Here is a 14,030-nt window from a genome sequence, read left to right as displayed (position 1 = left end):
GGCAGACGGAGTATGCAGCGTGGCAGTTCGCCGGCTTAGAGCACGTGTTGACGTGATTGACGCCACACGAAGGAAGGGAGATAAACGCGCAAAACACTGGAGAAGATAAGGAAGAGTTACTGGTAATGGATCTACAGAAAAACCAAAATCGGTTGACCGCGCCGCGCTTGGAGCACGTGTTGAAAATGTTCATCGACCAGATTGTGTCCGGGGTCTACCTGAATATGCCCACCAAATTTGAAGCAGATCCATCGAGAACTTTGGCCGTGCATCGCGAAGTGACAGACAGAAACACACAAGCCGTATATAGATATAGATACTCGCACGCGCGTTTTAAATAATGTATGGTAATCTCTAACCATTTCTATATGTATATAATTTATACATCCATCTATCTGACACCTTACAAAACTGTGTAATCGTTGTCTGCAATTAGTATAGTTAGCATGTCAAAATGTGACAAAAACATGCAACGATTCATTAAAAAAAGAGATTTGCAGTAAAAGTCCAAAGAGAACGTTTACCTACCATAGTACTGAACATCCACAGCTGCTGTTGAAGGAAAGTTCAGGTCGATCTGCAACTGATCTGTGCTTTCCATCATCCCCATCTCCACACCTGAGAAGTTCACTGATGTCACGTTGGGCTGCTCTGGTGTCACACCTGACATATCGGGAGGTACGGTGTCAACCGTGAAATTTCTCCATGCTTGGGTGCTCAGTCCTGCTGCGTTAATCGCTTCCACGGTGATAAAGTACACGCCAGTCTCCTCCAGAGGTGAGGAGAAATTTGTGAAGATATACTCTGTCTGGTGTTCTATCAGAATTTGTTGTACTACATCATCCAAGCCTGGTTGCGTCCCCAGGCTTACCTTGACTTCCGAGATGTCTGAAATGTCTTCAGAAGCTTCCCAGCTCGCACCTACCGTGTAGTTGTTGCCCAGGTAGGATATGGCAATATCTCCAAAGAACGTCGGATCAAAGCAGCGGATGTAGTTGATAACAGGAGGAGAAGTATCGACGACAACACCTGAAGACTTTACTTCAGTAACCCGCCCGCTGTGGTCGGTCACTCGGACGTCGAGAAAATAAGTTGGAAGTTGGTACTGACGAAGCTCCGCTTCAGTAGAGTTTTCAGAAGGAAGGCTGTTTCCAGGCGTTGTTTTGTTTGCCAATTCCTGGCTCTGTTTAAACGCTATGTCACCTGCTTGGAGAAAGATCCCCTCCAATCTCAAAGGAAAAGTTTTGAAGCTGTTTGAATCGACCATTTCTTTGCCATCACAAGAAGCACAGAGGCTATTGCAGCCCAGAAGGCAAGGCATGCAGAACGACTTGTACACTCTGAAGGGGACAACATTTGCAGTTGTATTGTAGCTGTCGGATACGCCCAGTGAGATTTCTTTGATGCCGCTTACACGATCCTGAAAAGCTTCACCGTATGAGCAGAGCGGCTGTTGAGCAAGTGGCAGAGAAATGGCAGACACTGAAATAGACGCTGTGAAAGGATGAAAAGGGTCTGTGAAATTGGGTACGACGCCATCAATGTTCCATGTGTAGACACTTACAACAAAGTCGCCAGACAGCACCCGGCCAGACACGGATACCTTTTCTTGACCGTCGACAAGAGCTGTCACTTTCCATAACCCGTGGCCATCTCCATTCTCTTTGTTCAGCCTCAGAACATAGTCCGCCTCTGTGTTAGTGGGATCAAAATCCAAAGGAACCCAGCTCTGTTCCAGTTGAAGCTCGTCCTGTACCCAGAACAGTAGCTTCGTCTGTCCCTCCTTTTTGAAGAAAGTTAACCCGGCTCCACTGTCAGTATCTGATTGCATGACACCCTCCGACACTGTCTCGTTCTTGTCTTCGAGGCAAAGCTGTTGTGAAGGATCGCAAGGCAACTGAGCGTGTTCGGTCATACCATTCTGCCTGAAATACGGGGGCTTTAGGGACGCAGAGGTGATGGAAATGCCGGAAAGAATTTTGTCGTCAATGCCTGATGTGAAGCGGAATGTGTAGTCGCCTTCACGCCATGGATGGTTTCCAGACTGAACGGCCCCTTTGTCTATTCCAGTCAAGAACCGATCATGGCGGATGATAACCTGCAGTGTCCCCGAGTCATCAAAGCCAGCACAGTCGTCTGCAAATTCGCCAGTCATTTTCTTCCACTCATCTCGCGAAGCTGCATCCAACAAATCAATCTGAGTAGCACAGTCAGAATCCGCTGATAGTAACGGTCGTACTGCTGTGATGCCTGTAATGACGTCTGTTTCACTCTGAAATGTTCGGCCAGCAGCAGTCCAGTCTGTGGTCAGCTTGACACTGCCTGGCAGAGGCGGAGAGAGGTCCAGCAGCATTGGTTTACTTGTAGCTCGTGTCTCTAGCCCAGCGCCGTTAGTGATCGTTGTTCTGAGGAAGTAGAATACTCCTTCCACCAACTGCAGATTGTGAAAGTTGATGACAGACTCATTCTGTACTGTCAACGTAGCTATGACTGTGAGGTGGTCAGAATTTTCCTGTGCGCTACAATCAGAACTGGAAAACAGATCGACACTGATAGCGGTGATTCCACTCTCTGGGTCTCGGAACTCAGTCATATCTACTTGCAGTGCTTCAGGGGAATGTACAAATATTGCGACATCAGCTTCAAACTGACCGGTTCTGATCTGCCCATGGTCTGTAGGAGTGGTGTCTACCAGAACGGCTTCACTGACAACGGCCACACATTGTCCCATCTGATTGACAGCGATAAGCGTGACATGGTATTCCTCTCCATGTGTGAGTCGAAGGTTCTTGATAACGGCCATAGATTCTTCGTTTATGGTCTGCAAAGGGCTGACATCAAAAGAAGCTGACACATTTTTGAAAAGCTTTGCGCATTCCTGAGTGGAGTTGCTAACTCGAGGCAAAGTTGAAGAGACGCCTGTGTAGTAATGCGTGATTGGCATGTCAGATGTGAAATCGGCCCAAGAAAAGCGGATGGACTCTGTGCTGCTCTGGTAGACATCAACATGAACATGGCCGGGCAGCAGGTCAGCATTATAGCCAACTCGAATCCCGTCCGAGGAGCTCTCTATAAAACTGCCACCGGCACTAAAAGCTCTCACCGTGACAAAGTAGGTCGTGGATTTTGCTGTCAGGTTCAGACCATAAACTGTGATGTTTGTGGAAAGCCGTACGTCCTCAAACCCAAAGACATCAGTGCGCGTTGTAGGAAGTCGCCTGTCTGTCCCGACCGCTGCTTCGTACCTCAAGATGTGATCAGAGGGAAGAGTGGATCGGGGATTGCCAAAGGAGTCCCAGTTTGCTGACAAACGATCTGTTGGCTCCTGGAAGTCTTGGTCTTCTTCACCAAGCCCATCAATCACTGAAGCCGCCTCCGGAAGCTGGACGAGTACCGTGATCCCGTCCGAAAACGCGGTGACAGTTCTGTTCAAAGAATCGGTAATTCTCACATAGCTGACATACGTTTTGAAGTTTTCCAGATGCATATCGTCTTTGTAGAACGTATTACCAGAAATCGTGGTGAAGTTGACGACAGTCTTTCCTCCAAGCTCCAAAACGGACCACTCAGCTTTCCAGATTGGACAGGGATCTGAGTAACTCCAACGGCCCTGTAGAACGTTCAGGCTCAGCTGACCATCGAGATCACTCTCTTGTCCTCCATCGCGAACTTCTAGCCGAGGATCGGGGCTGATCACCAGACCTTGTGACGCGACTGTTGTGAACAATCTCACATTGTTTGTGACACGAGCGGTAACAAAGACGGTGGACCCAGGCATAAGAGCCAGACGATCCATAGCATACATACCGTCAAACAGCGCGTATTGCTGAAAAGGCTTGATATCGGTTCTTCCCTGGGAAGATCCAAGCGCAAGCTCAACGCTGAAATGGGAAAAATCAAAGACACGTAAAGTCCCTTGTGACAGAGATCAGAACTGAGCAGATTAGTAAACTATTGTTTCATTGCACAATGAATTTTAAAAGATCCAGTAATAGGCAGGCAGCAAATGTGTCTTTAGGTTAAATTATAACATTTTTTCCTCTGTGCCTTAACTTTTACTTCCGACTTAAATTGACACGAGGGCCATAAATGCATGTACAAACAAAATAAAATAAAAAAAGTATAGCTTGCTTGCAGTTAAGTGGCTTTCCATACCAGCTCTTGGGACATTTTCTAGATATATACTCAAAACATTCAACAACCTTGGCTATTTACAGTTTTGTAACAAAGAAATTGTCTTCCTTTGCTTGCAAGCAATATATAGTAAAAAAAACAGACGAAATCTATACTAATAACAGATATTCAGATAACATTGTTTAATTGTCCACATACATATTTTCAAACATTAAATAACATGACAGACGACACAATAAAAGAAAATGACTAATACCTTTCTATTTCGGACTCTGGGTCTTCAAGCCCACGAAGGAGAACTTCAATGTGGTCTTGAGATGTCTGACACACCTGCTCTACATTATGGAAACCGGACCTTGGTGACGTCACTACGGACACGGAGTTGAGCGATGGCCGTGTCGAATCGACAAGAACCCGAACAGGCTCTTCAGTCTTGAACCCGGCAGCAGTCTCAGCGATGAAGATGACAAATAAGTCTGCTGAGGCAAGAGTGAAAACAATTTCTCTCGTATCCAGGATCCATTGGCTGACGTAGAGAGGAAGATGTGTCATGTTGAGTAGATTAGAAGCAGACTGTCCGCTCCCAAGTCCTACCGTTATGCTGGACAAAAGACTTTCCTCTTCATCAATCATCTTCCAGGCACAGGTAATCAAGGGGGAGACAGCAGATATCACTTTTGTGCAATTCAGTTCGTTGAAAACAGGAGGAGTGAAGTCAAAAGTCACAAGTGGCAAAAGCGATGTTGCTTCGTTTCCAGAATTGTCCGTCATGGTCAGTGCAGAGAAAACAGAGTCGCCAGATTTCCAAGGTAAAGTGAGTACTAGGGATTCTGTTCCAACAGCGGGCACAAGTTCCTTGTTGGTTGTTGTAGTGAAAATGTCTCGGTTCAGCCACGTTTCCTTCACACCACTGGAATCCTCGACATGCCACAGAATGGGGAGATGTTCGGAATTTGCCTGATAAACGACGTTGTGTGATGAAATATCCCCGTCAGCTGCTCTATAGGTCACTTGAGGAGGTGTGATGTCCAGAATGAACCCATCTGATGAAGCAACAACGTAATCTTCGTGACAGCCTTGCCCCGTTTCTGCTCGCACTGTGCTGAAGTACTTCTTCCCCTCATCCTGTGTGACGTGAGCCTGTGCAAATCCAGCACCTTGCTCATCCACAACAAGCCCTTCTCTGGTAAACGGCATGATGTCAGTGGCAAAAGCTGATGTCCCAATTCCCCACTCGTAGCTGACAATGCCGAAGGCGTCGCTACTAAAGCCAGAAAACCGTATGGCAACGGAGGATGCATCGTAAGAAAAGTCAGCATCATCTTCTTCCCTTCCGTCAGTAACAGTTCCAGCCACGTTCGCTTGCAACACATAGAAGCGTTTGGACTGAGCTACTGCAGAACTCACTCCTGCTCCGTTGACGACAAAGACGTATGCCTGGTAGAAGTTTTTATTGTCATTATCGGAACTTACTTGCAAGTTCAGGTCATGGAAGGAGGCTGTAAGGACATCCCACCCGTCCACAATACGAGTAGCCACAGCAGATGCCTGGCAGTCCGAGGAACCCGCTGGACTGATGCAGATGTGAGACTGGCTGATGCCGCTTTCAGAGTCATGAGGCGACCAGGTTATCCATAGAGGTTCTCCCTGCACGTGCTCCACTTCGTTGTTCTTGGTCGTCTCTTCGCTCTCACTTTGCCGTGCAAGCTTCAACTGAAAAAATATAGAATCCTACTTGAACATTTTCCAAAAAGAAAGGCAGGGACTAGGGTTTTATACACGCCTCTCAATTAAGAACTTCTAAATCCTCAAACACTGACATAACCAGCTTAACTTAATGTGTAATACAAATGTCTGAAACGACTTAAAAGACAACTAGGTCAACATACTGTGATTGTGTCAACTGTTTTCTATAACTAATTAAATGTTCCACAAATGTACAAATTAGATACATACTAATGTTGTACAAATTCAAAACTTCTGAACAAAAACCAAATGATACCACTCACCTTCCGAACAGTAGGAGGACTGATGTCAATTATAACTTCTGGGGACTGTTCAGATGCCGACATCCTCGCTCCATTCATGGCAGTGATCTTTAAGCTGTATCTGGCTCCGTTCTGTAGCTTCAGTCCAGACAAATTAAGTTCTTGTTTTGTCGGTAATGTTGACGTGTCGTTCGTGTGCAGCGCATAGAAGTTTTCCGATTTGGGCAGATATCGTGTCTGCTGGTTTTGAAAACGCTGCAAAACAGTGTATCGGTACTCGGCAATGTCTGACTCTGGATCGTGAAATTCCCAGCTGAAGTCGAGATGGTCGTCCTGCATCTGGTAGAGAGTGTGCTGCCCTGTGGTAATGTTGATGAGTTCTGGCGGGGTATGATCCACAACCACACCGTCTGACATCACTGTTGTTTCACTACCAGCCCTGTTCGGTAGATAGTAAAAGAGTAATATGAAGTAAGTGTTGCGCTGCTTACACAACAGCATTGCTCTAATTCGGTAATATCACATTCTGATCTCGTTCCTATTGCAATTGTAAAAGTATGCCCTAATTCGATAATGAAACTTGTTGTTCTATTTCTATTTGAGTGCTTGAGTAGACATTGTCTAAACGTGTTTTTTTTCTCGAAAGATGTCATAGAAGCATAAAACAAAACAAAAAACCCTTGAACGAGATACTGATTGCTGTTATTGCGCACATTGACAATAATTGACTAAAACAAGGCAAGCAAACCAAAAATCTCTCAGAGCATTGTATGTTTTATAATAATGACAGGTATAAGGCCAAAATCATCACAAAATATAATCCATAGTTTAAAATAAATAGGATTACACTTACAATAACTACTTCGCTTGAATAAAGCGTACCTGTTTTTTGCTTGAAGCTCAACCTTCAGAGAGTCTCCGTGCTTCAAGGAAAACGAATGATCCACAAAGTGCTCCGAGTTCTCATCAATGCCAGCGAAAGTCTTGTGAACCTGATCGTTGACGATGACAGACACAGAGTAGGACTTCATGCCACTCTCGCCGTCATAGAAGTTTGCCCAGGCTGCTGCCACAGTGGCGGTTTCTGATGTGAAGTTGACGTCATCGTGGATGTCGCTGCCGTCGGACACAAGTCCAGAAACAGGCGGAGTGACATCAACCAGTACTTAGGAAAGATGAAAAGCATACGTCAGTTCACCTGTCTGCAGATAAGGCTGTGTTGTCTTGGAAATAACAGGAGGAAACAATACGTTGTGTTCAACATGTGAGCACATAATTTTCTTTTTTTGACACATGCATCCTTTTGTTCTGTTTTACTTGCATCTTTTTTTGGTCACTTAATTGTGTACTTCGTACCTTTTTTTCAGAATGATTCTAATTTGATTGACTCTTTATGTTAAACATCAGTATTACACTTACCATAAAAGAACCCGCTCTTTTTAATGTGCCACATTAATCTCGAGTATATCAATGTAAGAAACAAGCAACTGCAACATTTATGCTGTTGTCAAAGCTCTCATGTAACCACCCGCTCATTAAGAAAATCGAACTTCAATTGCCAAATCCAACAAATTGTATCAGTCAAAAAGAGCAGGAACAGCAAACTTATGCCAAACAACAACAACAATAACAACAACAACGACGACAACAACAAACTTAACTTACTTCCATCAGAACTCGTGTTGGCAGACTTTTGATTGAGCGCTTTGTTGAAAGCGACAACTGTAGAAAAGTAGGTCACATTGTGTTGTAGCGCAACGTTTACACAAGAATGCTTCACGTTATTTGGTAGCTGGTGGAAAGTCAGTGTATCGTCTGTACCGGGTGAAAGCCCAACACCCCAGTAATAACTGCACATTCATGCAAAAAAGAATATTAAGAACAATAATTATTAAAATAAGTTGGTTTGAGTTGAAAAATGTTGATGCGTGCACTCTTCTTAAATAATTGAAAGTCAAGTTAACATTGTGTCGCTTTAACCATATCTGAAGTTCTTGTGACAATGTTGGCGCATGTGCAATTACAACGTTGATAAAAAAATGAAAAAGGTATCCTAGCCTAAATACCCATCAAAACACACATGGCTACTGATATCTATAGCAGAGAAGCAATCATGTTGGTGCTGAATAGTGAGATTTTATGTTCATATTTTCGAAAGAAAACAGCATCAAATAGGGCCGACATAACATGCACATCGTACCTATTTGTTCTCACTGTGAAACCTATACTGCTTGGATCAACTACTCATTAACGTTGTTTGGCTTTATTATCTCAAAGAGCGCAGCTCGTCCACAACCATAACGAGTTATTTCTTGGAAATGTCTAATTAGAAAGGTTTGAATAAAATGTTAAACTTACCTCCCGATTACAGACTCTGGGTCAACGAAGTCTGACCACTGGGCACAGATCTCTGAGGTACTGGACTGACAGCAGGTGTCAAGTCCAAGCAGTGACCCGTCAATCACGTGACCGGGAATTGGGGCGGAGCTGTCCAGCAAGATCGGGCTGTGTGATGCTCCAGTCGCTGACAGATACACTATAAAAAGTAGCATTGCAGAATATCAAAAACAAATAATGAATGGTCAAACACACATATATGTCATATGAGGTTACCAACAGTCAAAACCTTAATATTGTTCTGAAGCTGTACAGCTCTTACATTTCTAGAAAATTGAAATGCTTTCGCTGCTAGAAGAAGAGACAACAAAGAAATCACAATGTAGAATTATTTAAATACTAGATTATTATGCTATTCGTTCTTTTTTTTATCAACGTTCAACAGCGTTATATATATTAGCAGATTCTTCTTACCATTGTTGACAACATTCAGCCTAATCCAGGCAGGCACGCCTTCCGCTGTTTCAAAATCGCTGCTGATGATGTATCTTTGGCCATCAGTTCCACGTGTATCCACAGCTGTGTATCTCCGAATAGCAACGTCGTACTTGGTTTTCCCCAGACCGAACTCCACTTTACTGATGTTCGAATCGTCGTCGCTGGCATTGTAGTATACTACCAAGATGCGGAAAGTTTCATCAAAGACGAAATCGTCAACGCTGTATAATACAGGAGGAGTGGTGTCGACGACGAAAGGAGTAGAGTGACAAACCGTCGTCACAAGGTCTCCACCATGAATGATGTCGTTCACAGCCTGAATGAAAAGAAGTGAGTACATACTGATTAAACTATTAACACATCTTTCTGCTTCTGGATTTTGTGATATGGCAAGCCAACCTTTTTGACTTGCCACAGGGCTCCCCAAACTGTGCGTTCCTGCGTCCTATACGCTATAGAAGCCGAAAAAACGCACTAAATATTCTTAAAGGGGGTCTCGTGTAGCACTAAGCTAGAAAAGAGCGGGTCCCGAGACGCAATTAATTTGCGCTATCATGTGAACCGTTTAGTACTGATGTAATCGTCTACTAGTCTCCTTACACAGATACGGAATGGACAAGAGCGTACACTTTACTTGGCCGTACATGTATTTCTAAGGCGAAAACTTTTTCTGCCGGATCTGTAACGACACTCATTTTTTGCAGTAAATTTGACTTATATGACAAATAACTCCTTTGTAAAGTTCTCACATATTTGCTAAAGTCCTCCTTGTTTTGGCACCCTCTTCAGTTCCGCTGAGAGGGTCCTTAAACCCCCTAAAATTATAATTGGGGGTCCCGGGACCCTGTAGGTAGACCGTCGGTAGGGAGCCCTGTTGGCAGAGGCCTTCATATTGACCATCAAAGCCCACGACAAATAACGCTAACCAAGTTCATTTTAGTTTATCATATACACAAACGGTTTTCTACCATCGCATAAACGTACCTGAACAGTGACGTAGTACTGGCCATCCTGCAAGTGTAAGTCTTTGACCAGTCCAGTGTGAGTCCAGTCATCGCGGTTTTCAACAACAGCATGAGGATCCTGGAAGCTGACCAAGTCAGTGCCACAAACTGCTGTCCCCACTGCCCATGTATACCCCAGTATACCACACTCCTCGTCCTTGAATGGTTCCCAGTTTCCTAAAATGACAAACATTTTAAAACTTATTCAGCTCTAAACCTTTTAAAACCGATTCCGCTCCCCCAACCTCCCTAAAAATAACGTAAATCAATTTGACCAACGAATATCTTAGCTTTATGTTTGTACCTCAACAAGAACTAGTTATACCCGTATCTTGTTATTCAAACTTTCTCTCCTCTAATTCGCCCTTGTTTAGGCAGTTATGCAAACTCTTTAGATTTAATGACAATGAAAGCAATAATGCAAACACGTTAACTCCAGAATACAATCGTAAATTAGTGACCTGCAACTCTGTAGTTTTCCATAGTGTGCCCCATGTCTTGACCTCGCCTGTTTCCGTTCATGACAGCACTGCTTCCTGCGCCGTCAATGATTTTGCTGCAAAAACAGAATCAAAGCCACGTAAAACAAGGGTGAAGAAATTAAGGCAAATACACAAGATCATGTCTACAGTTCAACTTAGCAATGAAAGAATCACAGTCGCAGAAGAATAATCACATAGTTTATGTGAATAATATACTCAGATCCATTTCTAGTTGACTATCAAACCTGAAAGGCAGTCTGTGAAATTAGTTTGAGTCACCATCTCGGATCTGGCCAGGCTTTCCCATTGGATAAGAACATGCATCTCTCCACTTGGACACGTACCACAAATCTACATCCTGTTCCCACTAGTGTCTGTTTACAAATTAATTCATCAAAAGTGTCCACTCTGCACATACAAATAAAAGACTGCTGGCTTTTGGTATGTTTCTCAGGGGAGGGGTGACATTGTTTACATGGGAAGGACTGTGCTGTTCATTGAACACGAAACGTGGATGAAAACAAACAGAGGATAACAAGTAGCTACTCCTGTGACACCATCTGCTCAACTTTCTAGAACTACGTCAGCGGATCACTCACCGGTGATTCAGGGTCGAAGATACAGCTTCAACACAGCGTTGAAGAACTGATGCCTCACATTCCTCAGCGACGAATACGTCAGAGAGGGACTTCTTGACATCACCACCAGGATTTGGTGGCGTGAAATCGATCATGGTCCCTTGTGATGTCAGCACAGCGCGATAGCCAAGGGTGTTCTCTACGTCAGCGTTAATGAAATACATGGTCCCGTTCTGTAGGGGTAAGTTTTCGTGAAGCAACTTTGCCGTGTACGCAAGTCCTAACTTTTCGTAGGTCATATAACTTTTGTCAGGATGTCTATGAATGTTCACTCCTTCCTTGACGTCTAAAATCTCGCAGTCTGGGTGACTCTTTGAGTACGCGAACGACAGGCATGTTGGTATGTTCAAGCATTCCGACGCGCATTGACCGATACCTGACACTTTGAGAGTTTTCTTTGGTGTAGTTGCCAAGCGACCGGGTCTGGCGGAACTGAACTGTGCAAGCGGCCCAGAAACTCCACTCTGTGACGGAGTATTGGACAGAACAAGAGGGTTCCAGTCAACAACCTCGTGGCCGTAAAAACTTGGGCTGTAACCTACACCGTGCCACACTGCATCCTGTTTCAGCGGAGAGTCTTCGTATATGATTACCTCAGCGCTGAGTTTGCTTGGATGACTGCTGCACCTGGACAATAACATTCAGATACAGTGTGTTAGCGCCATTAGTGGTTGTTAGCTGCAACCATACATCGATGTACACATGCACTCCACAACAAATCAATATTTGCAGTGTTCTATAGCTTCCTAGTTATCCTGAAAGATTCGCGAAGAAGACATAATCTTTCGCTGACCATGGCACATTCAGCAACTAAAAAATACACAATAGCAACAGATATTAAGGTCTCCAATTTGGGTATGAAAGATTCATATTTGTACATCTCTATCCCAAGCTGAGCCATGTACGAAGTTAAATATTACAGCAGCAGGCAACTCGAAGTCAGAGAGCAAAAACGAATGGGAGGAACATGTAGAGGTTACATGCCGAGTCTCAGTGATTATTAAAAATAATGGTCGAAGTTAGCGGATCATGAAAAATGCGAACGAACGAACGAACTTTATTACTCAAGGATGGAGATTTTTGGCTCACGCCTAGTCTTACAATCTGTCCCTGCTAAACTAAGACATGTATACAAATAAATACAATAAAAGGACAATTGTCAATCGCAATCATACAGTATTACTAATTACAACATTACCAACACGAATACATAATGCATGATAGAACATTGAAATGTACATGTATGTCAATATAATACAAAGGAAAAGAAAAGTCGACTCGCACACACACGCGCGCCGCGTGCCTGCAATCTCGTTCGCACTCAATACAACACTCACACACACACACATACACACACACACACACACACACACACACACACACATACACATATGCGCACACACACACACAGACATACGCACGCACACACACACACACACACACACACACACACACACACACACACACACAACAACAACCTCATCATCATCATCATCATCGTCGACATCATTATCATCATCAACAAAATATATAGAGCTTCAGCGAGCTTTTTCATGACCGCGAACTGAGACCATTATTTTTAATAATCAATCAATCAATCAATCAATATGAAGCTTATATAGCACGTATTCCGTGGGTACAGTTCTAAGCGCTTGTGTAACTTCTTTATTCCTCCTTTCTTCAGTTATTCAAAGAAAAGAGGAGTTTTTGTGCGAAAGTTTGATCGAATCCTATTCACTCAACCAGTCAACCTGTGCAGGCGATCGATTAATGCGCGGTTGTATAGTTCCGTGCATGCAAATCATTCCATTCTGTTAACACTTCTTGTCAGCTTCCCTGTTTTGGACTAAAAATCAAGTACACAGATATGTTGTTATTCTGCTGTGGCGGTAAAGGCAGATATAGTGTGTTCTGTTCATGTTTTGGTATCGCTCAGGATAATGTTCTTTCGTCAAAAGGGACTAGCAGACGAACTTTTGCACCCGTGTTCCAACGTTAAAAACTGTATGAAACTCAGTTTTCTGGTGAAAATAGTGTATGAAACCGCTTTATGTTCTTTAAATTGATGAGATGTGTGCATTTGCTTGCATGTGATCTGTTTATAAAATGAAATATTGTTGAAAAATGACCGTCGGATTGCAATCTGTTGTCGAAGAAACTGAGTGAAAAGAAATTTGAAAGAGGAACTACTCTTATCGCTAGACAAAGTATGGGAATTTGCTTGTGTTGAACGTTTGTGCACGGCAGATCTAGATTCAGAAAACAACCGAACTCATGGATTTTATATGGAGATTCATGCGTTCAAGCCTGTTGTTGTTAATTTAAATGCGGTATGTTTGTATTGTTTGCTCCAGAGATGTATACTTCGTACATTAGCGCGTTCGGAACTTTTCAGTCGCAAAAGTACACAGAACAGCTTCTCAACCCATTGCGCTATCGAGGATTCAGGCTGTTGCTGGCTCGTTATTTGTTTGGTTACTGGGTGTTTATCGAAAAATAACTAGCTCTTCAAGTTTACAGAGGTAAAGAAGCAGAGGGGGTAATAAGTATTCTTACTTGTAAGCATTGTCCACTCTCCCATCAGGAAAGGTACAGTCATAGGTAGGAATAGAGCAACGGCCGATGGTGTCCTGTCCCTGTGAGTTTCGCGCCCTGACCATGAAGTGCAGAGGAACGCCGCATGGGAGAACGGCTGGGGACAGGAGAGAAGCACCCCGCATTTCTGTCCAGTACACGACATTGGTACCTCCACGGTAGTCGCCAATAGCGTACCATAGCTTCAGGTCACTGTCTTCATCCTCTACTGCGAACTGTGACAAAAGTAGCGAGAGCATATATATGTAGATCATCACATTTGTGTCTTGATCATCTTCACATCATGTTAGAAGTATGTTGGCATTTGTAATTTTGACGTTGTTTCACAAGTGGTCCACTGCCCATGCTACAGCT

General features: G+C 43.7%; 1 protein-coding gene across 1 annotated transcript in view; it reads right to left on the bottom strand.

Moving 5' to 3' along the window:
* LOC138965519 (uncharacterized) overlaps positions 1-14,030 on the bottom strand; it is a 61,413-nt gene that overhangs the window by 15,200 nt on the left and 32,183 nt on the right. The window contains exons 30-40 of the mRNA XM_070337702.1: positions 13,638-13,891; positions 11,043-11,708; positions 10,423-10,517; positions 9,942-10,138; positions 8,934-9,273; positions 8,481-8,658; positions 7,788-7,972; positions 7,005-7,287; positions 6,144-6,561; positions 4,391-5,847; positions 529-3,881 (exon numbers count right to left, since the gene is read on the bottom strand). Of these exons, the coding sequence (XP_070193803.1) occupies positions 529-3,881; positions 4,391-5,847; positions 6,144-6,561; positions 7,005-7,287; positions 7,788-7,972; positions 8,481-8,658; positions 8,934-9,273; positions 9,942-10,138; positions 10,423-10,517; positions 11,043-11,708; positions 13,638-13,891 (7,426 nt within the window). The remainder of the gene's footprint in view (positions 1-528; positions 3,882-4,390; positions 5,848-6,143; positions 6,562-7,004; positions 7,288-7,787; positions 7,973-8,480; positions 8,659-8,933; positions 9,274-9,941; positions 10,139-10,422; positions 10,518-11,042; positions 11,709-13,637; positions 13,892-14,030) is intronic.

This window comes from Littorina saxatilis, linkage group LG4, assembly GCF_037325665.1.
Source record: "Littorina saxatilis isolate snail1 linkage group LG4, US_GU_Lsax_2.0, whole genome shotgun sequence".
Lineage (NCBI taxonomy): Eukaryota > Metazoa > Mollusca > Gastropoda > Littorinimorpha > Littorinidae > Littorina > Littorina saxatilis.
This window is presented reverse-complemented; position numbering and strand designations above follow the sequence as displayed.